The sequence below is a fragment of the Ovis canadensis genome, chromosome 3, assembly GCF_042477335.2.
Source record: "Ovis canadensis isolate MfBH-ARS-UI-01 breed Bighorn chromosome 3, ARS-UI_OviCan_v2, whole genome shotgun sequence".
Taxonomy (NCBI): Eukaryota; Metazoa; Chordata; class Mammalia; order Artiodactyla; family Bovidae; genus Ovis; species Ovis canadensis.
Window position 1 is genome coordinate 210,769,738 of NC_091247.1, and position 24,882 is coordinate 210,794,619.

At 33.7% G+C, this 24,882-nt stretch overlaps 1 protein-coding gene and 1 pseudogene across 7 annotated transcripts; both read left to right on the top strand.

Moving 5' to 3' along the window:
• The first annotated feature begins 673 nt into the window (after window positions 1–673).
• LOC138435975 (NKG2-A/NKG2-B type II integral membrane protein-like) lies at window positions 674–6,563 on the top strand. Of its 7 annotated transcripts, none has more exons than XM_069581313.1 (7): window positions 677–966; window positions 1,431–1,529; window positions 2,020–2,073; window positions 2,728–2,900; window positions 4,631–4,731; window positions 5,052–5,172; window positions 6,203–6,563. In XM_069581313.1, the coding sequence occupies exons 1-6, from the start codon at window positions 759–761 to the stop codon at window positions 5,167–5,169; spliced, it is 753 nt and encodes a 250-aa protein (XP_069437414.1). In that variant the 5' UTR covers window positions 677–758; the 3' UTR covers window positions 5,170–5,172; window positions 6,203–6,563. The 7 variants fall into 7 exon arrangements, with proteins under 7 accessions (XP_069437417.1, XP_069437414.1, XP_069437415.1 ...); XM_069581315.1 differs by having other exon boundaries at window positions 705–966; window positions 2,749–2,900; XM_069581320.1 differs by having other exon boundaries at window positions 705–966; window positions 2,821–2,900.
• Window positions 6,564–14,378: 7,815 nt separating this feature from the next.
• LOC138435976 (NKG2-A/NKG2-B type II integral membrane protein-like) lies at window positions 14,379–19,496 on the top strand (annotated as a pseudogene).
• The last annotated feature ends 5,386 nt before the right edge of the window (window positions 19,497–24,882 follow it).

Here is a 24,882-nt window from a genome sequence, read left to right on the forward strand (position 1 = left end):
AGTGTTCTTTCATGAATGGCCTATATTTGTTTATCATTTTGTGGATTCAGACCTTAGTGATCAAATCAATTATCAATTACATTTGTAAAATAAATATTTTTTAGTCTTTTTCTATTGTTTTATTTTTAATATTGTTTAGGTTATGTTTAGTTTGTCATGTAATATTTTTCAATATATGAAGTAGTACCTCAATTTTTAAGTTTTCTCAGAATTCCTCAACCATTCAAAATAAAGAGCAATTGGTACCCTTTTTAATAAATAAACGTAAGTCACCATATACTGTAATTTAGTGCAGGAAATGCCAACTTTATCCTCATCTTTAAAGTACTTAGTCTATAACAAGTATTGGATTTCAAAATAATCAAAATTATAGTTAAATCTCTGTTGTAATACACAATATTTTCATTTTAATACAAGCACTGTAATGCTGTTAAAATATTTCTGTGGAATCTGACTTTAACTTAATGAGGATATTATTAGTCATGTACTTATTATTCCCTGATTTATTGCTTTTCATGTTTAACCAATAATATATTGTCAAATATAAAATATCTTTTTTTAAAAAAGTGTTCTATCATGAAATCCTTGTTTGAAGTTCCAAGGAATTTAGAACCAGGCTTTAAGTTTGTTCAGCTGCAAAGTGAACACTAAGGTCTTTGCCCCGCCCCATGTTATTGCAGTAGGATTCTTGTCTCACAGACATCACTTATTCCTCAGTTCACTTAGAGCACAGTCCTTGACATCACTCAGCTTCAGAGATGAATAACCAAGGAGTAATCTATGCAGAAATGAAGGGAGTCAAGAACTCAAAGAGACAGCGAATGAAACCTAAGGGCTCTAAAGGTTCCGTTTCAATAGCTCAGCAGGAATTAACATATGCTGAATTAAATCTTCAAAATGCTTCTCAGAATCTTCAAAAGACTTCTCAGAATCTTCAAGGGAATGAGGACAACTACCACTCCAAAGGTAAAACATTACCAGTCACTAGGTGGAACTGTTCCAGGATATGCACTTGGGGTGCCAAGGTGTGGAGAAGGAGTAGGGGATAAGCTCACATATTTTTCATTTTGAAGAAGAGAGCTTAAAATTGGGTATGGTATCTAATGTGAAATCAGATAACTACTTTCATTCTGGCATTGCTGAAATTTGTAGTCTTTAATCAACAACTAATGCAGCATTATGTTTGCTGAGAATGCAATGGTATATTCTGAGAGAAAGACTACAGTTGTAGAAATTGAGTTTGGGGTCGAAGATTATATACATAACTCTATATTTACACGGGTTCTAGTGTAGGCTACCGTCTATGGGGTTGCACAGAGTCGGACATGACTGAAGCGACTTAGCAGCAGCAGCAACAGCAGTGTTATGTCTACTCTCTAAACAATTGCCCCATCACTCCTTTCTCAGTAGTTCCTTTTCTCTCCCTGCAGGTTCACCATCACCTCTAGAGAAGCTCATTGCTGGGATCCTCGGAATCATCTGCCTTGTCCTGATGTCCACTGTGGTAACAATGATCGTTATTACTCCCTGTAAGTACATTTTTTAAAAACTGTAAGGGAACTTTTCACTTTAATGATGGTCAGTCCTCTAAACATTTCATAATATTATAGAATGTGCCTATCATTAAAATATATCCATTTAGAGTAAATGTGGAATGGTAACTCTGAATCTGTCAAAAATATACAACACAGAATATTTACAGAGGGTACGTATTTGTATATTCTGATTTCATAACTCAAAAACATGTATTAGGAGATTGAAAGAACTTATTGATAAACACAAATTAAGTCTTAATTGGTTAAAAGAAATACTGTAAGAGGTGGTGGCATCTGTTCCTTTTGGTTTCTGAAATATTTTTTTCCATTAAATCTTCATTGCTTAATTAATTTTTCTTGGTAAAATCAGTTTTATTTTAGATTACTCTAATCCTAAACAATAAACCAAATTTTAAACTCAGAAACTAAAATGATTATGATTTATTTAGAACAATATTAACTTCTGTAATGATTAATTTTGTAGCTACTCTAATACAGGACCAGAATAACTCCTCTCAGATAACAAGGCTCCAGAAAGGTACATAATGATTTTAAAGCTCTGGCACACATACAGTTGGTATTTTGTCTCTATCTTAGGCTAATGAAAATAAGAATAGATTATGGGGTAGAACATAAATTGGAAAATAGAGCAACAAATATTTATAAGTAATGATTATAGGAGAATGCTTCTGCCTATACAACAATATGATCAATATGAACAATACAACAATTGTTGAAAACTAGTTCTACTTTCTTTCTGCTATAATATGATAAGAGACAAATAAGTTTATTATTCTAAAGCAGAGGTTTCAGTTCTTGATTTTCAGGATGTGTAAAGAGCGGATATTTCTGTGTGCTTGCTTTATATGGAGACATAAATTGGGTTATGAGAGACTAACCCTTTCTGTGAATGTATGTGTTGGTTTGTTTAATATGTACCAGCCTTGAGGATGCATAGATATGTTGTCTAACCATGTATATCATATATATGTTTATATCTATGCATATATGTTGGAGAAGGCAATGGCAACCCACTCCAGTACTCTTGCCTGGAAAATCGCATGGATAGAGGAGCCTGGTAGGCTGCAGTCCATGGGGTCACTAGGAGTTGGACACGACTGAAGCAACTTAGCAGCTGCAGCAGCATGCATATATGTAAACTGACTTTTATTTTCTAAAATTTATTTTCTAGTAATTCACAATCTTTCCTCAGAAGGCCATTGTGGTCGTTGTTCAAAAGACTGGTTTACATATTCCAACAACTGCTATTATATTACTTTTGAAGAAAAAACGTGGAATGGGAGTTTGACAGCCTGTGCTTCTAGGAACTCTACTCTGCTTTATATAGATGATGAAGAGGAACTGGTAAGATATCAGATGTTTCCAACATTTTGTTAAAGGCTTGATTCAGTCAGTGTTAAATTTGTTAGAATTCACTTAGGTTTTTGTATGTATTTGTAGTTTGTTTAAGGCCTGTTATTTTATTAAATAATGGAATACAACTGTATGATACTTTATTAATATTTTATCCTATGAATGCATGCTTGATTATTTCCATGTTTGCTTTTCACTGAAAACCACACTTCTACAAGTGCTATTATATTCTAAGATAAACTGTGCTATTTAATTTTAATATATATCAAGGAAAATATACATATCATACATTTTCATATAGATCACAAAATAAATAGAACCATGTAATTACACATCAGATCATGGATTAGAAGTTTCAGCTTTCCAGGACCCCATCCCCTGTAACTTCTCATCACTTGTGTGTCCTCCTATTTACCCACTGTCGTGGCATTTGATGTTATAGAATCTCTTTGCATGTTTTGGCTCTTCATGAACATAGAATCAAACAGTATGCAATCTTCTTTCAGTCTCTGCACACTCCCATGTAATAGTTTTGCAATTTATCCCTATTCTTGCATTTACATGGTATTTGTTAATGTCTATTACTCATTATGCAAATATAACATTTAAAATCCATTCTATCCAGTGTCTCTGAGTGGAGATGGAGTCTTATGCCTTCAGGGAAAAGAGGCTTCCTGGGTTCAGTACTTTTAGACATGAGACCCTCTTTGCTGGCCCCACCTCCATCTCAGCCTCCCAACTCTAGTTCTCTTTGTGGAAGCAGGAGAAGAACTTCCTCTAACTGCTCCTTGTTAGCAGATGTCCTGATGGACACTTTGTAAGGCTCACGTGGCATTGTCGACAGGATTCCCCTCAACACACTGGAACAATGGAATAGCTTATCCGTGCCCTCTCTTACAGCTAGGCTGGGTAAGTCATTTAGCAGGTCTAGATCATTTTCTTCTTTGGGGGAAGATATAAGATGCCCCTAATTGTTGTTCCCTAACCTCACCTTGTTCTCTCATCCTGGAAAGTGATGAGAGATTACATGAGAGTCAAGCTGCTGCTAAGTGCCCAACCACATCACCCTTGTCTTTCCACCTTTCAGAGTTCTCCATTATTGTGTCTTTCATAAGTGCCCATGTTTACAGTTGTACTTAACAGGGAGGAGCAGGGAAAAGTCAATCTCTGACACTCTATCTTATCTGCTGGATTCTAGCAATACAGAAAAAGATTGCTTTGGGGTCTATCTAGGCAAAGAATGGTGTGGGTCCCAGAAAATCAAAACTTTGTCTTTCATGTCACTTATTTTTTCAATTTCAATCCCTTAATTTTCTTCTAAAATTGAAACTCAGAAAAACAGTAGCAAAATTCAGTGATATAATCACAGTATCTGGAAAAACGAATGTCACAGAATCAGAAAACATTTAAAACCTTGCTATGTTTAATTTGACAACATGGGTAGCAATTAAACTGCATGAATCAGACTTCTTATTAACATAAGACAAGCAATGAAACTGATAAACATAAATGTTTGAGTTTATTTTTAATCAAAAGTGCAGACATTGGTTAATGCTTCAACAAATATTAAAACTTTCAATTTTGTATTTTTAATGTTAAATTAGATTCTAACACTCTCATCTTGTTCAGAAAACTCAGGATCCTATGAAAGGGCACACTATTTGCATTTTAAGAATTAATAAATTCTTTCATAGTGATTAAATGAAAATACTTTTGTGTAGAAATTTCTGAAGTCCCTATCAATTACGTCATGGATTCCAGTCTTTCGTGAAGGCCGTGGTCATCCGTGGATGTGGCAAAATGGCTCAACTTGCAAACTACAGTAAGTTTTTTAAAACTATACTATATAGAGAAGGAACATATTTTAAAAATATATTTTAAGAATATTATTAAAACATTTGTTTTGGTTGAATTACACAAAGATGAAGGATGATGAAAGTTAATAAAATGTTGATAGAAATATTAGAAAATGGGATACTCAGTATTGCATTTTCCTAATAACAAACTCTGCCTGAAATTATGTTAAAAACACCATTACCCACTTTCAAAATATCGTTTTTATTACTGTTATACAGAAATGTTATAACTTCATGAGCTGTCCTCATATATCATAACAGAATTATGCAATGCTTTCCATTACAGGTTATCAGACTACTTACCTCAGAAAGGAAACTGTGCAGTGCTATCCGTGGGGGACATAAAGTCAGATGACTGTGAATTCCCACATATGTATACTTGCAAGCACAAGCTTGAGAATTAAAAAGTAAGTTGGCTGCTGTTGGGTAACTTCATCTCTTAAGTGGAAATAATAGTATGACTACATAAATTTCAAAATGTATTATATTCTTTTTCTAAAAATGGAAGTTTTTTTTTAAAAAAAAACTATTGACATTTAATATGCACACCAGAAAGCATAGATATCATTCCTTTGGTGTCTGACTGTTTTGCTCAATCATATATTTATGGCAATCAAACTTTCTAAAGGATCGCATGGTGTATAGGACCATTTACATGAAATATCAAAAATAAGAAAAGAGAGACCAGAAGCAGATTAGTGGTGACCAAGAGCTGTGGGGAGGTGGGGATACAAATGACTGCTAGCTGAACAGCGATGAATACTTTCTAGATTTTGATAGTGGCTATGGTTGCAAATTGGAAATGTATATAAAATAACTGATTATATGTTTTAAATGGATGAATTTTATGCTATGTAAATCACATCTCAATAAAGCTGTTTTAAAAAACTGCTTGGGACTGCATTTAATCTTTAAAGTAAATTGTAAAGACAGTCATCTTTGCAATATTGATTCTTCCAATCAGTACCATGCTTTATCCTTCCAATAATATAGGTTTTCTCTTAATTTCTTTATATTTTATTTATTTAATTATTTTTGGCCACTCCAGGTAGCAGGTGGGATCTTAGTTTCCCAGCCAGGAATCCAACCTGCACCCTCCACGCTGGAGAGCACAGAGTCCCATCCACTGACTGTCAAGGAAATCCACTTAGCTTGTTTTACATTTTTCCATATTGAAATCTTAGAGAAATATGGATATTTCATAGCCATGCTTTTGTAAATGTCATCTTGCTTTTTAAATTTTTAGTAATTTTTGCTGCTGCAGCAGAAATAAACAACCAAACAAACAAAAAGAGATTTACAGGCTGATCTTATGTCCAATGACCTCTCTGATTTTATGTATTAAGTCTATTGTTTCAAATTTACATTCCTCTGGATTTTTAAAATAAAAACAGATATTGCAACTATAAATAATCACATTTTATTTCTTCTCTGCAGGTGCAATTGCTTTGTTTTCTTCTTGACTTATTTTTACACTGCAAGCTTTTATCTTCAAGTGGAATAGAAAGTACTGTAAAGGTCCTATATGTATCATTCCTATATTATGGGAATATATTCCAATACTTTATCTTCAAGTATGAGGCTTAAGGATTTTTTGATCATACTTTTTTACTAGGAAAGCAATTCCATATTATTTCTTTTTTCTTATAAATTTTGTAACCAGTCAGTAGTGTTTCAGTTTTATTTTTTCTTCAATAGAATGAGAAATGATTTTTTAAAAATAATGCTTATGTATGGCAAAAACTATCACAATATTGTAATTAGCCTCCAATTAAAATAAATTAATTAATTTTAAAAATATAGCTTATAGTTTTTCCTCTAAATATTCTTATTTACTTCAAATATTAACCAAACATTCCTGAAATGAAACCACAATGATCATTCTGTATTTTCTTTCTCTTAAAATCAGTGCATGTATCATACTTAGATTAAAATATTTTCTTTATCAATTTTGACAAAGAGACAGGACTGAGTTCCTTAATATTATGTAAGCTGGCAAGTTTTGTTCTCAAGGCTCTATTGGGAAGCATTCCTTTTTTTTTTTTTTAATCTTACCTGGAGACTTTGTGAAAGACCTGGAATAATTTTAAGTGTTATTATTCACTACTGTTACCATTAGAGTTTCTAGAATTTTTTTTGTAGGAGCTTTATACAATGAACGTCATATCTTTAACACATGTTAAGTTTATTCAGGATCTGAGTTGTACTGCATTTGGTAAATTTTTTAGGCATTCTCTTTTTCATTTAGATAGAATATATTTATAGTATGCTTTTCTTATCTATTTAACATTGGTAAAAACAACAATGGTGTTGTCATATTTATTATAGATATAAAAGATTTATGTCTTCTCATTTTTTCTTTAAATGTCTTTTATCAATTATACTACCTTTCAAGTGAAAATCACATTGACCATTTTATTCCTTTCTAATGTACTTGCTTTCTTTGTCATAATTTTGCATCATTTATTTTCCTTTTACTTCTTTATTTGGACTATACTTGAACTAAATTTCACCCAGATTGCTTTTTAAGTTTTAGTTTCTAGTGGCACCTCCTCAAATGTATTCCTTCTTATTTTTTTGTTTGCAATGTATGCATTTAAGGCAATCAATATTTCACAAGGCAGATTTTACTATTGCATTTTCCTTTTAAATCATATAAAAATTGAAAACTTTGTAGATTTTTCTTTGGTTCATATGTTATTTAAAAATGTGTAACTGAACTTAAAACTAGATAAAGGTTTTCACATTTTTGGTTATTACCTTCTAGCTTAGATTGTAAAGAATTTGTATGAATCTGGAAGCAATCTATATCTCTATTATATACGGCTGGTGTGAATGAGGAGGAAATCTTAAATTTTTATTTTTTATAATAAATTAAAAATTAAATTTGAATACTCACATTTCAAATGTCCATCTGCCAAACTTGACTTATGGCTGTTATAGTGACACTACAGTTCTATATACTTCATATTAATATAATCAGGATTATGAATATATAGTGCATTTTTGGAAAATTTTAATGTAATTAAACATGTGAGTATTCTATACAAGTATATAAGTGTGTGTGTGCACAAATATTTTGGTTAATTGTCTAGTTTAGATCTATCTGTAGCCTTACTAGTATAGCTGCTTGCCAGATGAGCACTGAGAAGTAATTGTTTAAATCTCCATTTATGATTATTTAACCTACATACTTTTCTCAAATCTTTGTTGAACTTGTACTATTAAGTGCATGCAGTTTTTTTTTGTAATTGCTAATGGTTTGGATCCTCAGTATGTTGTTATGAAACATGCTTCATCTTTTCTAGCAAGGTTCTTCCCTTGTATTATGACAGTACATTAACTTTATTAGTTCTATCATCTTGTGTTGCATCATATCATTTTTCATCTTTTTAAATTTCCTCTTTATTTTTTAAAAATTCTAACTAGGAAGGCAGTTACTAAAAAAACTCTTCTATATATATAGCTGTATTAAACAAAATGTTTTAAATTATGAACATTCTTACAAGTGGAAGGCTATTTCATTTATATTTAACCTAATTTTTAAATTACTGTAAACTTTATATATTTTATTTGTATGTAAATATATATAATTAATTTTAAGTATAATATATTGTTTCTTTGAATTCTACTTTATTTTTTTATTTTTCCAAATAAATATTTTTTACTCATCTATAAGAATTTATTCATTTAATATGCCTTAGTTTAATTCGTGCCCTACATTTTGCAGCTTGTATTCTTTACTCAATAAAGTCCAAGTTAGTACTTTCACCCACTTCTCAAACAATGAAAGGATATATTTATTCTCTACTTTTATTTACTGCTCATGCTGTATTCGCTCCCTTGAATTCTAATACAAATATATATTTACAATTTGAAATTTTATCATTAATATTTTACCTTTCAATATCTATTTGGATATAGTCACACAAGTTCTTTTCTTCAAATTGTCTTTTCTAATAAAATTTTATCTAGATTAAGAGTTCCTTTTTTGGAAGACCCTAAATATTTCCTTTATATAGAGTCATTTAAAACTTCCTTGAAAATGAATTGATCTTGTCATGAGGTTAAAAGGACATTTTCACTTGTTATTGACTTCCAATTTATCTATCTCTCTTAGGTCACTAAGTACGGCCATTAATAGACATAGTTACAAATCGATATATTCATATCATAAAAAGTAGATTCAAACTACTTTTAGTGTTTTGAGTAATTTTATCTTTGCTATATGTTGTCTGAACATAGATTTTATTAAAGTTAAATGCCAGAGAAAGTGAAAATGAAAATGTAGTCACTCAGTTGTATCTGACTCTGCAACTGTAGCTTGCCAAACTCCTCTGTCCACGGAATTCTCCCGGCAAGATTACTGGAGCGGGTAGTCATTCCCTTCTCTAGTGGATCTTCCCAACCCAAGGATCGAACCCATGTTTCCTGCATGGAGGGCAGTTTCTTCAGATTAAACTCATATTTTGACATATAACAAAGAGCCTGACATGTATAACATTATTTAATTGAAAACAGCAAAGTGTATGACAGCAGTAGATATAACTACTTCAAATTTTAAAAATAAACAGTATATTTTACATTGTGTGACATTTTACATTCATCTCTAATGAATGTTTCAATAGCTATAATTCTAGGATGTGAGTAATAGAGAAAATTATCAATTTAGTTTATGAAAATAAAATATAATGGATAGATACAACCATATAGGTAGCCATTAGTGACAGTTTTAGAAGTCTCAAATATTAGTCTTCATTACAAGGAAATAACTGAGTTTACATTACATTTTTCTAGACTTCAAAAAGTTAAAAATAGTGTTTCCCTGAATTCAATGTTCTAGAAGTGATGCTGAAAGTGAATATCCTTAGGAATGGTAGATAAACATTTATCCTTTTCTTGATACAAGTGACAACTGATTAAAAAATCCATTTGAGGCAAATTTGATAGTTTATTTAATGTTTTATATATTGTATGTTCATGTGTGTTTTGCAAAAAGGTCAACATTTTCTGCCTTCCCCATTTTCTTGTGAAGTGAAAATTTAAAAGCTTATTTCTCCCCCTATGGAAACTTGGGCTTTTGTTATTTACAACAAATATTCCTATTAAAAATATATAAAACAAGTTATGATTTGAGGATCATCAATGAATGATATGGTGAGTATTCAATATTTTGGTCACTGCCATGGTTATATAGCTTGATATTGCTTGATATTTTATCCTTCCCAAAGACATTTATCTTTATCAGAGGAAACTTGAATAAGTTATTTAGGAATAATACAATTAGATGCAGCTATTTTAAGAACTAGGGCAGAAAAATTAAAAAGTAAGTTTAGGCATTCATCTCTTTGTAACAGTTATTTTAATGTAGACAAGGTAGTAAGTCTTCTGAATTAGTGACAAATGGTATGGAGTAGCCCTCACAGTCAGCAAAAGAGTCCGAAATGCAATACTAGGGTGCAATCTCAGAAGAGACAGAATGATCTCTGTTCACTTCCAAGGCAAACCATTGAATATCACTGTAATCCAAGTGTATATCCCAACCAGTAATGCTGAAGAAGCTGAAGTTGAACAGTTCTGTGAAGACCTACAAGACCTTCTAGAGCTAACACCCCAAAAAGATGTCCTTTTCATTACAGGGAACTGGAATTCAAAAGGAGAAAGTCAAGAGATACCTGGACTAACAGGCATGTTTGGCCTTGGAGAACAAATTGAAGCATGGCAAAAGTTAACAGAGTTTTGTCAAGAGAACTCACTGGTCATAGCAAACACCCTCTTCAAACAACACAAGAGATGACTCTACACAGGGACATCACCAGATGCTCAATACCAAAATCAGATTGACTATATTCTTTGCAGTCAAAGATGGAGGAGCTCTATACAGTCAGCAAAAACCATCATACAGAGGAAGTGGCAAATAGATCCAAGGCATTAATTCTGATAGCCACAATGCTTGAAGAACTGTGGACCATTCATGAAATGGTTCAGGAGGCAATGATCAAGAACATTCCCTAGAAAAAAATGCAACATGGTTATCTGAGGAGGCTTTACAAATAGCTGAGAAAAGAAGAGAAGCTAAAGGCAAAAGAGAAAAAGATATACCCATTTAAAAACAGAGTTCCAAAGAATAGCAGGGAGAGATAAGAAAGACTTCCTCAGCTATCAATGCAAAGAAATAGAGGATAACAATAGAATGGGAAAGACAAGAGATCTTTTCAAGAGAACTAGAGATACCAAGGGAAAATTTCATTCAAAGATGGGCACAATAAACGACAGAAATGGTATGGACTTAACAGAAGCAGAAGATATCAAGAAGAGGTGACAGAATACACAAAACAACTATACAGAAAAGATTTTCATGACCCAGATAACCATGATGGTTGATCACTCACCTACAGCCAGACATCCTGGAATGCAAAGTTAAGTGGGCCTTAGGAAGCATCATTACAAACAAAGCTAGTGGAGGTGATGGAATTCCAGTTCAACTATTTCCAGTCCTAAAAGATGATGCTGTGAAAGTGCTGCACTCAAAATGCCAACAAATTTAGAAAACTCAGCAGTGGCCACAGGACTGGAAAAAGTCAAGTTTCATTCCAATTCCAAAGAAAGGCAATGCCGTAGAATGTTCAAACAACTGCACAGTTAGTTGCACTCATCTCACATGCTAGCAAAGTAATGGTCAGAATTCTGCAAGCCAGGCTTCAACAGTACATAAACCGTGAACTCCCTGATGTTCAAGCTGGTTTTAGAAAAGGCAGAGGAACCAGAGATCAAATTGCAACATCTGCTGGATCATCAAAAAGCAAGAGAGTTCCATAAAACCATCTACTTCTGCTTTATTGACTATGCCAAAGCCTTTTACTATGTTGATCACAACAAACTGTGGAAACATACAGAGCATGAGATGGTTGGATGACATCATTGACTCAATAGGCATGAGTCTGAGCAAAGGTTGATAGTTAAGGACAGGGAAGCCTGATTGCTACAGTTCATGGGGGAGTGGGGATGTGAATCCAACATGACTTAGCAACTGAAAACAACAATCCTTAAATAACTACTGTTAATGGATTATGATTGTTTTCATTATAACCAAAAGACATAATGCTAATATAACGAAAAGAAATATGTAAGGCCATGTAATAAATCTTCTGAATTAGTGACATGTTGTATGTGCTAAGTCGGTTTAGTCATGTGTGAGTCTTTGCAACACTGTGGACTGTAGCCACCAGATTCCTCTCTCCATAGGGATTCTCAGGCAAGAATAGTGAAGTGGATTGCCATAACCTGCTCCAGGGGATCTTTCCCAGGGATTGAAGCCACGTCTCTTTGTCTCCTGCATTGGCAGGAGGGTTCTTTACCACTAGCCATAACTGGGAAGCCCTAGTGACAAATATTGTTAATAGACTTATGACTTATTCCACAACAGGAATGAAATGAAAACATGAGAGTATAAGGAAATGAAAAATGTAATGACAAGATTTAGCAACTGTATATTAAAGTAGAACTTAAAACGTTAAAGGCACCCTTAGCAAAGCCTAAGTTTGCAGTATGTGTGATTGAGATAAAAACAAGTTAGCAATATTGTAGTCATCTTTTTCTCAGTATCTTTTAGAAAATGAAAAAAGCTTCTCAGAAGCACTTGCCAAAGGGCAAACTAAATGACACACTACATACCCAAAGTCTCCTACATTCTGGAGTTGTATCATGAAATAAATTGTCTTCAAAATACTCAAGTGTAAGAATTTCCTGTTTGAACTTTGTGACATGTTGATAAGAAGTCTACCTTTCCCATTATTGCTTCACTGTGGGCCTTCACAGGGCAGTCTGTGAAGACCACAAATACTGTTTACTACAGTAACTTGGCCACCCACAAGAGGAGGCAGGACTCTGGCATACAGAAGGTATGTGTCTCTCTCCTTCGTAATTCCTCATCTCATTTGGTAGGAGGTTACCCATGCCTAGATATGTTCAATTTAGGGACAACTTATATGTAGCCAAATCAAGGATATATTGGTAGATTTATTTGAATAATTCTGAGAATTATATAAGTGTAAAATATGAAATATTATGGAGGATTTTGTAAAATATTCAAATCCTTGCCTGTTTATTATTCAAGTGCATATACACATGTGTAAATGAGTTTCTAAATCAATGCAATTTAAAGTGAAATCTTATAAGCACCATGTCAAGGAACGGTTACTGCTGTATGTTGTCATCAATAGAGATATGTTTATATACGTCATTAAACATTTCACTCAGCTTTTAACAATAGATTCTTAAAGGGGATTCATGAAATTGTGAAGGGCCAGTGTAATTCTTCATAGCTCTAGATAAAATAAAAGCAGTTGAGTTTTAATAAAAATAAGACTGATGCAGCTTCAATAAATCCTAATTTAAATCCAATTATAAACAACCAAATCCTTTTTAAAACCTTGAACAAAACATTGAGTAAAAAAGATAAATGACACAGACACAGAGATCCTGTCTAAGAAATTATGTTACATTTTTCTGACTGATATGAATGGCATTATGGCAATTATATTGAAATAATAAACTAAAATATAAAATTTAATATGACTTTTATATGATCTATATAATACATATTTTATTAAAATTTTGGATTTGCAAACTAGTTTCTATATACTAAATAATTTTTAAAGGTCATACCTTGTACACTTCAAAGCCAGAAATAATTCTAGTTCTCACTAACTGCTGACTCCAGTGACAGAATTATTAATATGCATTATCTGACATTTAATTGCTGATACAACTAAAGCTACTCTCATTGATTTGAGGCCTATAGGATTTTTCTGGAAGTTTGTGTCAGTATCGCTCTTCCATAATTGATTGACACTTTTATTTATCATTTTATGATTTCATATCTCAGCCATTTAATTGCTAATTACTTTTGTAAAGTAACTATTTTAAAATCTTTTTAATATTATTTTCTTTTTATTGTTTAGTAAGCTTTGAATAGTTTAATATGTCATGTAACATTTTTAACATACAAAATATTTCTCTAAATTTCTAATGATTTCAAAGAACTTGCAGTCAATCAAAATAAAATTAAAAAACCTATTTGATAGCTCTTTATTTTAATAAATGATACCACTAATTAAAGTAGTTTAGTGCAGGAAATATTTCATATACCAATACTATTATTCTCTCTTCTTTAGAAGGCTCAATCCTTAACCATTAATGGGTCTTAAAGTTATCACAAAAATTGGTATATTGGTGCATCTGTTTTTTCCAGTATAGCATTTAATTTCAACACAGTTACTGTAAGAGTTTTAAAATGTTTCTTTGCAAATTAATTGTAAATTGACAAGGATATTATTGTTTGTGAACTTTATTTTTCACCAATTTATTAGTTTCATTGTGCCAACGATGAATAGCATTATTTCAAACATAGAATATTATCTTTAAAACTTGGTCTATCTTGAAACACTTACTAACACTCTGTGGAAATGAGAACCAAACATGCACCTTGCTTAACTGCAAGATGAGTGCTGTCACTCATCTCACACACCACCCACTCCAGGCTTCTTGTGATTTTATACACCATTTATTAACTAGCTAGGTGCAGTTTTCATAGAGCGCCATCCTTGACATTACACAGCTGCGGAGATGAACAATCAAAGGGAAAACTACCCAGAACCAAGTCTGGCTAAGGACGCCAGGAAACAGCAAATGAGAGGAAAGAGCACGCAAAGTTCCCTCTTAGTCACTGAGCAGGAGAAAACCTACAGGGAATTAAAATTTCAAAATGCTTCTCACTATCCTCAATGGAATGACAGGAGCTATCAGTGCAAGTGTGAGAATTTAATAGCTCACATCCTTTTTATTTGTGAGGATCAGAGCTTGAATTTGAAATACAGTACTCTAGTATGAGCTTCCTGGTGGCTTCGTGATAAAGAATCCACCTGGAAATGCAGAAGACATGGGTTGGATCCCTGGCAAATCCCATGGACAGAGGAGCCTATCTATTCCAGCATTGTTGTAATTTGTAGTTTTTGATACACAACTTGTGAAGTGTTATATTTGCTGAAAATGTACATATTCTGAGAGGAGGATTATAATGTTTCATATGGATCTGGGGTCCAAGTTGATGTCTATGAATTCTCGTGGATGTGGGATCTTTTGTTCTAAAACAACTGTCCCCATCGCTGCTCTCTCAGTGTTCCCTTTTCTCTCCCTGCAGGTTTACTGTCACCTCGAGAGTAGTTTATTGCTGTGATCCTGGGAATCATCTGTTTTGTCTTGATGTATACTCTAGTGAGAGTGATAACTTTTATTCCGTGTAAGTGTATTTTTGAAATTGTGATTGAACTTTTCACTTTAATGATCATCAATGCCTTCTCAAAAAATCATATGATGAAATAAAACTCTTATTTTACTATGTGCATTCAGCCTAAATGTGGAATAGCTATTCTCAGGTTGTCCAAAGTATAAATAACACAATGATTCTACAGATATTATACATATATATGTATATATTTATATATAAGTTTACATGTATATATATGTTTTTCTGATTTCATTACTCAAACACAGGCTTTAGGAAGCTAAAACCCTTATTGAGAAACACAAATTAGTTCTTGTGCTTGGTTAAAGCAAATACTGTAAGAGGTGGTGGCATCTGTTCCTTTTGGTTTTTAAATTTTTTTTTCCATCAAATCTTCATTGCTTAATTGATTTTTCTTGGTAAAGTCAGTTTTAGTTTAGATTATTCTAATCTTAAACAATTAACCAAATTTTAGATTCAGAAACTAAAATCAGCATGATTTATTTAGAGCAATATTAACTTTTATAATGATTAATTTTGTAGCTGCTCTAATACAGGAACAGAATAACTCCTCTCGGATAACAAGGCTCCAGAAAGGTACATAATGTTTTCAAAGCTCAGGCATATGTACAGTTGGTACTTTGTCTCTATCTTAGGCTGGCTAATGAAAATAAGAATAGATTATGAGGTAGAACATAAATTGTAAAATGGAGCAACAAATATTTATAAGTAATGATTATAGGAGAATGCTTCTGTCTCTGCCACAATATGATCACCATATGCATTGCTGAAAATTGGTTCCAATTTCCTTCTGCTATAATATGATAAAAGGCAAATAAGTTTGCTACTCTAAAAAAGAGGTTTCATTTCTTGATCCTCAGGACTTGTAAAGAGTGGGTATTTCTGTATGTTTGCTTTATATGGAGACATAAGTTGGCTTATGAGAGACTGACCCTTTTTGTGAATGTATGTGTTGGTTTGTTTAATATGTACCAGCCCTGAGGGTGCATAGATATGTTATATAAACACGTATATACATAGATATGTTTCTATGCATATATGTAGTTTCTTTTATTTTATAAAATTCAATTTTTTTGGTGGGGGGCTAGTAATTCACAATCTTTCCTCAGAATGCCATTGTGGTCGTTGTTCAAAAGACTGGTTTACATATTCCAACAACTGCTATTATATCACTTTTGAAGAAAAAACATGGAATGGGAGTTTGACAGCCTGTGCTTCTAGGAACTCTACTCTGCTTTATATAGATGATGAAGAGGAACTGGTAAGATATCAGATGTTTCCAACACTTTGTTAAAGGCTTGATTCAGTCAGTGTTATATTTGTTAGAATTCACTTGTGTTTTTGTTGTATTTGCAGTTTGTTTGAGGCCTATTATTTCATAAACAATGGAATACAAATTTGTGATATTTTATTTATATTTCTATTCTATAAATTCATGCTTAATCATTTCCATTTGCTTTTCACTGAAAACCATGCTTTTCCAAGTGCTATTATATTCTAAGATAAACTGTGCTATTTAATTTTACCATATATCAAGGAAAGTATACGTATCAAAGATTTTCATAAAGATCACAAAATAAATAGAACCATGTAATTACACATTAGATCGTGGATTAGAAGTTTTCACTTTCCAGCAGCCTATTCTCTATCATTTCTCATCATTCTGTGTCCTCCTTATTTACCCAGTGTCATGACTTTGATGTTATAGAATCTCTTTGCATGTTTTGCTTTTCACATACATAGAATCAAACTATATGCATTCTTCGTTCAGTCTCTGCACCCTCCATGTACTAGTTTTGTAATTCATCCAAATTCTTACATTTATGCGGAATTTGTTAATTTCCATTGTTCATTATGTAAATATAACATTAAAACCCATTCTATCCAATGTCTCTGAGTGGAGATAGAGTCTTATGCCCTTAAGGAAAAGAGGCTTCCTAGGTTCAGAACATTTAGTTATAGGATCCTCTTTGCTGGCCCCACCTCCATCCCTACCTCCCACCTCTAGTTCTCTTTGTGGAAGCCAGGAGAAGAACTTCTAGCTGCTCCTTGTTAGCAGGTGTTCTGATGGACACTTTGTAAGGCTCATGAGGCATTGTCGACAGGATTCCCCTCAACACTGGAAGAATGGAATGGCTTATCTGTGCCTCCTCCTACAGCTTGGCTGATTAAGTCATTTAGTAGGTCTAGGTCATTTTGTTCTTTTGGAGAAGATATAAGATGCCCCTAATTGTTGTTCCCTAACGCTGGGCTGGAAGAAGCGCAAGCTGGAATCAAGATTGCTGGAAGAAATATCAATAACCTCAGATATGCAGATGACACCACCCATATGGCAGAAAGTGAAGAGGAACTAAAAAGCCTCTTGATGAAAGTGAAAGAGGAGAGTGAAAAAGTTGGCTTAAAGCTCAACATTCAGAAATCGAAGATCAGGGCATCTGGTCCCATCACTTCATGGGAAACAGATGGGGAAACCGTGGAAACAGTGTCAGACTTTATTTTGGGGGGCTCCAAAATCACTGCAGATGGTGACTACAGCCATGAAATTAAAAGACACTTACTCCTTGGAAGAAAAGTTATGACCAACCTAGATAGCACATTCAAAAGCAGAGACATTACTTTGCCTACAAAGGTCCATCTAGTCAAGGCTATGGTTTTTCCAGTGGTCATATATGGATGTGAGAGTTGGACTGTGAAGAAAGCTGAGTGCTGAAAATTGATGCTTTTGAAGTGTGGTGTTGGAGAAGACTCTTGAGAGTCCCTTGGACTGTAAGGAGATCCAACCAGTCCATTCTGAAGGAGATCAGCCTGGGATTTCTTTGGAGGGAATGATGCTAAAGCTGAAACTCCAGTACTTCGGCCACTCATGCGAAGAGTTGACTCATTGGAAAAGACTCTGATGCTGGGAGGGATTGGGGGCAGGAGGAGAAGGGGACGACCCAGGATGAGATGGCTGGATGGCATCACTGACTCGATGGACATGAGTTTGAGTGAACTCTGGGAGTTGGTGATGGACAGGGAGGCCTGGAGTGCTGCGATTCACGATGTCGCAAAGAGTCAGACACGACTGAACGACTGAACTGGACTGAACTGAACTGAACTGAACCTTGTTCTCTCATCCTGGAAAGTGATGAGATATTACAGGAGAGTCAAGCTGCTAAGTTCCAACCACATCACCCTTCTCTTTCCAGCTTTAAGAGTCCTCTGTTCTTGTGTCTTTCATTAGTTCCCATGTTTACAGTTATACTTAGCAGGGAAGAGCAGAGAAAAATGAATCTCTGACACTCTATCTTATCTGCTGGACTTCAGCAATACAGAAAAAGATTGATTTGGGGTTTATCTAGACGAAGAATGATGTGGGTCCCAGAAAATCAAACTTTGTCTTTCGTGTCACTTATTTTCTCAATTTCAATCATTTAATTTTCTTCTAAAACTGAAACTTTGAGAAATATAGTAGTGAAATTCAGTGATATAATCACAGTATCTGGAAAAATGAATGTCACAGAATCTGAAAACATTTAAAACCTTGCTATGTTCAATTTGACAACATGGGTAACAATTAAACCGCATGAATCAAACTTTTCTTTACTAACATAAGAAAAGCAATGAAACTGATAAACATAAATGTTTGAGTTTATTTTTAATCAAAAGTAAAATTTGTTAATGCTTTGACAAATATTAAAATTTTCACCTTTATACTTTTAGTGTTAGATTAGATTCTAACACTCTCATCTTGTTCAGAAAACTCAGGATCCTATGAAAGAGCACACTAGTTACATTTTAAGAATTAATAAAATCTTTCATAGTGATTAACTGAAAATACTTTTGTGTAGAAATTTCTGAAGTCCCTATCAATTATGTCATGGATTCCAGTCTTTCGTGAAGGCCGTGGTCATCCATGGATGTGGCAAAATGGCTCAACTTGCAAGCTACAGTAAGTTTTTAAAAATAATACTATATAGAGGAGGAAAGTATTAAAAATGAATATTTTAAGATTATTAAAACATTTGTTTTGGTTAAATTACACAATGATGAAGGAAGACGTTGAAAGTTAATAAAATGTTGATAGAAATATTAAAAACTGGAATAATCGGTATTCCATTTTCCTAATAACAAAACTCTTCCTGAAATTATTTTAAAAACACCATTACCCACTTTCAAAATATCTTTTTTATTACTCTTGTACAGAAATGTTATAACTTCATAAGCTGTCCTCATATATCATAGCAAAATTATGCAATGCTTTCCATTACAGAATATCAGACTTCTTACCTGAGAAAGGAAACTGCAGTGCTATCCTTGGGGGATATAAGGTCAGATGACTGTGAATTTCCAAATAAGTATACTTGCAAGCACAAGTTTGAAAATTAAAAAGTAAGCTTGGCTGCTGTTGGGCAACTTCATCTCTTATGAAATGGAAATAATAGTATGATTGCATAAACTTTGAAATGCATTATATTCTTTTTTCTAATAATGGAAGTTTTTTTTAAAAAAAAAACTATTGAAATTTAATATGCACACTGGAAAGTACAGATATCATTTCTTCTGTGTCTGGCTTTTTTTGCTCAACTATATATTTACAGCAATCAAACTTTCTAAAGGATCGCATGGTACACTATTTACATGAAATATCAAAAATAAGAAAAAAAAACCAGAAGCTGATTAGCGATGACGAAGAGCAGTGGGGAGGTGGGGATAGGAAATTAATGCTAACTTAACAGTGGTGAATACTTTCTAGATTTTGATAATGGTGATCATTGCAAATTAAAAATATATCTAAAATCATTGATTGTACACTTTAAATGGATGGATTTTAGGCTGTGTAAGTTACATCTCAATAAAGCTGCTTTAAAAAACTGCTTGAGACTGCATTTAATCTTTAAAATAAATTACAAAGAGAGTCATCTTTGCAATATTGACTCTTCCAATCAGTACTATGCTTTATCCTTCCAATAACTTAGATTTTCTCTTAATTTCTTTCTATTTTTAAAAATGTGTTTATTTTTGGCCATGCCAGGTGGCATATGGAATCTTACTTTTCCAACCAGGAATCCAACTTGCACCCCTCACACTTGGGTTGGTTGGAGAGCACAGTCCCAACCACTGAACTGCCAAGGAAATCCACTTAGCATGTTTTATATTTTTCAATATTGAAATCTTAGAGAAATACAGGTATTTCATAGCCATGCTTTTGTAAATGTCAACTTTGTTTTTCAGTTTAGTAATTTTTGCTCTGCAGCAGAAATAAACAAAATAAAACTCAGAGGTTTACAGGTGTATCTTATGTCCAATGACTTCCCTGATATTATATATTAATTCTATTGTTTCAAATATATATTCCTCTAGATTTTTAAAATAAAAAGAGCTATTAAAACTATAAATAGTCACATTTTAGTTCTTCTCTCCAGGTGCAATTGTGTGGTTTTTTTTATGACTTATTTTTACACTGCAGGCTTTTACTTTCAATGTTAAATAGAAGGTACAGTAAAGGTCCTATATGAATCATTCCTATATAATGGGAATACATTAGAATTCTTTATCTTCAAGTATGAGGTTTAAGGATTTTTTCATCATATTTTTTTATTATGAAAGAACTTCCATTTTATTCATATTTTTCTCATAGAGTTTGTAAACAATCAGTAGTGTTACATTTTTATTTTTTCTTCCATAGAATGAGAAATATTTTAAAAAATAATGTTTCTGTATGGCAAAAACTACCACAATATTGTAAAGCAATTAACCACCAATTACAATAAAGAAATTAATTAAAAAATAATGTTTATGAAGTTTTTCTTTCAAATATTCCTGTTTCCTTCAAATATTAACCAGTCAAGAATCCCTGAAATGAAACCACAATGATCATTCTGTATTTTCTTTCTCTTAAAAATCACTGTACATATCATATTTAGATTAAAATATTTTCTTCATCCATTTTCACAAAGAGACAAGACAGAGTTCCTTACATTATGTAAGCTGATAAGTTTTGTTACCAAGGCTCTATTGGGAAGCATTCCTTATTTTCATCTTACCTGGAGACTTTGTGAAACACCTGATATATTTTAAAATGTTATTATTATAATGAATTTTTTGAAAATTTAAGTGTAATTGAAAATATGAGTATTTTATATGAGTATATAAGTGTGTGTATTCACCTATATGTTGGTTAATTGTTTAGTTTAGAAATGTTTATAACATTACTGGTATATCTGCTTTCCAGATAAGCAATGAGAGGTAATTGTTTTTGTTTTTTTTTTAATTTTAGTTTTACTTTATTTTACTCTACAATACTGTATTGGTTTTGCCATACATTGACATGAATCCACCATGGGTATGTTCGAGTTCCCAATCTTGAATCCACTTCCCACCTCCCACCCCATATCATCTCTCTGGATCATCCCCATGCACCAGCCCCAAGCATCCTGTATCCTGTATCGAACATTGACTGGCACTTCGTTTCTTACATGATAGTATACATGTTTCAGTGCCATTCTCCCAAATCATCCCACCCTCTCCCTCTCCCTCAGAGTCCAAAAGTCCATTCTATACATCTGTGTCACATACAGGGTCATCATTACCATCTTTCTAAATTCCATATATATATGTGTCAGTATACTGTATTGGTGTTTTTCTTTCTGGCTTACTTCACTCTGTATAATAGGCTCCAGTTTCATCCATCTCATTAGAACTGATTCAATTATGATTGTTTAACCTACATACTTTTCTCAAATCTTTGTTGAACTTTTAGTTAAGTACATGCAGTTTTGTTTTTCTTTTTTGTAATTGCTAATGGTTTGGATGCTCAATATATAGTTATGAAACATGCTTCATCTTTTCTAACATGATTCTTCCCTTGTATTGTGACAGTACATTAACTTTCTCAGTTTTATCATCTTGTGTTGCATGATATAATTTTTCATCGTTTTAAAATTCCTCTTTATTTCTCCATTTAAAAAAGTCTCACTAAGGCAGCAGTTATTAAAATAACTCTTATATATATAGCTGTATTAAACAAAATGTTTTAAATTATAAACATTTTTAGAATTTAGTTCAGTTCAGTCACTCAATTGTGTCCAACTCTTTGAGACCCCATGAACCACAGCATGCAAGGCCTCCATGTCCATCACCAACTCCTGGAGTCCACCCAAACCCATGTCCATTGAGTCAGTGATGCCATCCAACAGTCTTATCCTCTGTCGTCCCCTTCTCCTCCTACCCTCAATCTTTCCCAGCATCAGGGTCTTTTCTAATGAGTCAGCTCTTCACATGAGGTGGCCAAAGTACTAGAATTTCAGCTTCAACATCAGTCTTTCCAAGAACACCCAGGACTGGTCTCCTTTAGGATGGACTGACTGGTTGGATCTCCTTGCAGTCCAAGGGACTCTCAAGAGTCTTCTCCAAAACCACAGTTCAAAAGCATTAATTCTTTGGCACTCAGCTTTCTCAGCTCAGGCTTCCTTTCAGAGGTTAAAGCGTCTGCCTGCAATGCGGGAGACCTGGATTCCATCCCTGAGTCGGGAAGATTCCCTGGAGAAGGAAATGGCAACCCACTCCAGTATTCTTGCCTGGAGATTCCCATGGACGGAGGAGCCTGGTGGGCTACATACAGTCCATGGGGTCGCAAAGAGTTGGACATGACTGAGCAACTTCACTTTCTTTCTTTCAGCTTTCTTCACCGTCCAACTCTCACATCCATACATGACCACTGGAAAAACCATAGCCTTGACTAGACAGAACTTTGTTGGCAAAGTAATGCCTCTGCTTTTGAATACGCTGTCTAGGATGGTCATAACTTTCCTTCCAAGGAGTAAGCATCTTTTAATTTCATGGCTGCAGTCACCATCTGCAGTGATTTTGGAGCTCAGAAAAATAAAGTCAGCCACTGTTTCCACTATTTCCTCATCTCTTTGCCATGAAGTGATGGGACCAGATGCCATGATCTTAGCTTTCTGAATGTTGAGCTTTAAGCCAACTTTTTCACTCTCCTTTTCACTTTCATCAAGGGGCTTTTTAGGTCCTCTTCACTTTCTGCCATAAGGATGGTGTCATCTGCATATCTGAGGTTATTAATATAATGGTTATCTGAGTTAAATTCACCCATTCCAGTCCATTTTAGTTCTCTGATTCCTAAATTGTCGACGTTCACTCTTGCCATCTCCTGTTTGACCACTTCCAATTTGCCCTGATTCATGGACCTGACATTCCAGGTTCCTATGCAATGTTGCTCTTTATATTTGTATGTAAGCATATATAATTAATTTTAAGTATAGTATATTGTTTCTTTGCATTCTACTTTATCTTTTTCTTATCTTTCACAATAATAGCTGCATAAAATAAAAATTTTAAATTAAAACATTCTTAAAATTTAACTGGCAAGCTATCCCATATATATTCAACATAATTATAAAATTATTGTAAGCTTCATATGTATTATTTGTATGTAATCCTATATAATCAATTTTAAGTATAATATATTGCCTTTTTGCCATCTACATTATCTTTTTCTTATCTTTCACAATAAATATCTTTTACTTTCCTCTAAAAGAATAGGAAAAAGAGTTCATCAAGGCTGTATATTGTCACCCTGCTTATTTAACTTATATGCAGAGTACATCATGAGAAACACTGGACTGGAAGAAACACAAGCTGGAATCAAGATTGCTGGGAGAAATATCAATAACCTAGGATATGCAGATGACACCACCCTTATGGCAGAAAGTGAAGAGGAGCTTAAAAACCTCTTGATGAAAGTAAAAGAGGAGGGTGAAAAATTTGGCTTAAAGCTCAACATTCAGAAAACGAAGATCATGGCATCCGGTCCCATCACTTCATGGGAAATAGATGGGGAAACAGTGGAAACAGTGTCAGACTTTATTTTGGGGGCTCCAAAATCACTGCAGATGGTGGCCACAGCCATGAAATTAAAAGACACTTAGTCCTTGGAAGAAAAGTTATGACCAACCTAGATAGCATATTCAAAAGCAGAGACATTACTTTGCCGACTAAGGTCCATCTGGTCAAGGCTATGGTTTTTCCCGTGGTCATGTATGGATGTGAGAGTTGGACTGTGAAGAAGGCTGAGAGCCGAAGAATTGATTCTTTTGAACTGTGGAGTTGGAGAAGACTCTTTAGAGTCCCTTGGACTGCAAGGAGATCCAACCAGTCCATTATGAAGGAGATCAGCCCTGAGATTTCTTTAGAAGGAATGATGCTGAAGCTGAAACTCCAGTACTTTGGCCACCTCATGTGAAGAGATGACTATTGGAAAAGACTCTGATACTGGGGGGGGGGGGGGTTGGGGGCAGGAGGAGAAGGGGACGACAGAGGATGAGATGGCTGGATGGTATCACAGAGTCGATGGACGTGAATCTGAGTGTACTCTGGGAGTTGGTGATGGGCAAGGAGGCTTAGCGTGCTGTGATTCATGCAGTCGCAAAGAGTCGGACACGATTGAGTGACTGAACTGAATTGAAAAGAACTTATTTATATAATATGCCTTAGTTTTATTAGTGCCCTACATTTTACAGTTTGTATTCTCTACTCAATGAAGTCCAAGTTAGTTTTTTCACCCATTCTCAAACAATGAAAATAGATATTTATTCTCTACTTTTATTTACTGCTCATGCTGTATTCACTCCCTTGAATTCTAATGCAAATATATTTTTGCAATTTGAAATTTTATCATTAATATTTTACGTCTCAATATCTATTTGGATATAGTCACATAAGTTCTTTTTTTCAAATTTTTTTTTATAAAATTTTACCTAGATTAAGAGTTTCTTCTTTAGATGAATGTAAATATTTCCTTTTTAGAGTC

What these genes read in the sequence shown, in the direction of transcription:
- LOC138435975 (XM_069581313.1), top strand. Translation starts at nt 759, where the DNA reads ATGAATAACCAAGGAGTAATCTATGCAGAAATGAAGGGAGTCAAGAAC. An exon ending in AATGATCGTTATTACTCCCT is followed by an intron (nt 1,530 to 2,019) that starts GTAAGTACATTT and finishes TTAATTTTGTAG; the next exon opens with CTACTCTAATACAGGACCAG. An exon ending in GATAACAAGGCTCCAGAAAG is followed by an intron (nt 2,074 to 2,727) that starts GTACATAATGAT and finishes TTTATTTTCTAG; the next exon opens with TAATTCACAATCTTTCCTCA.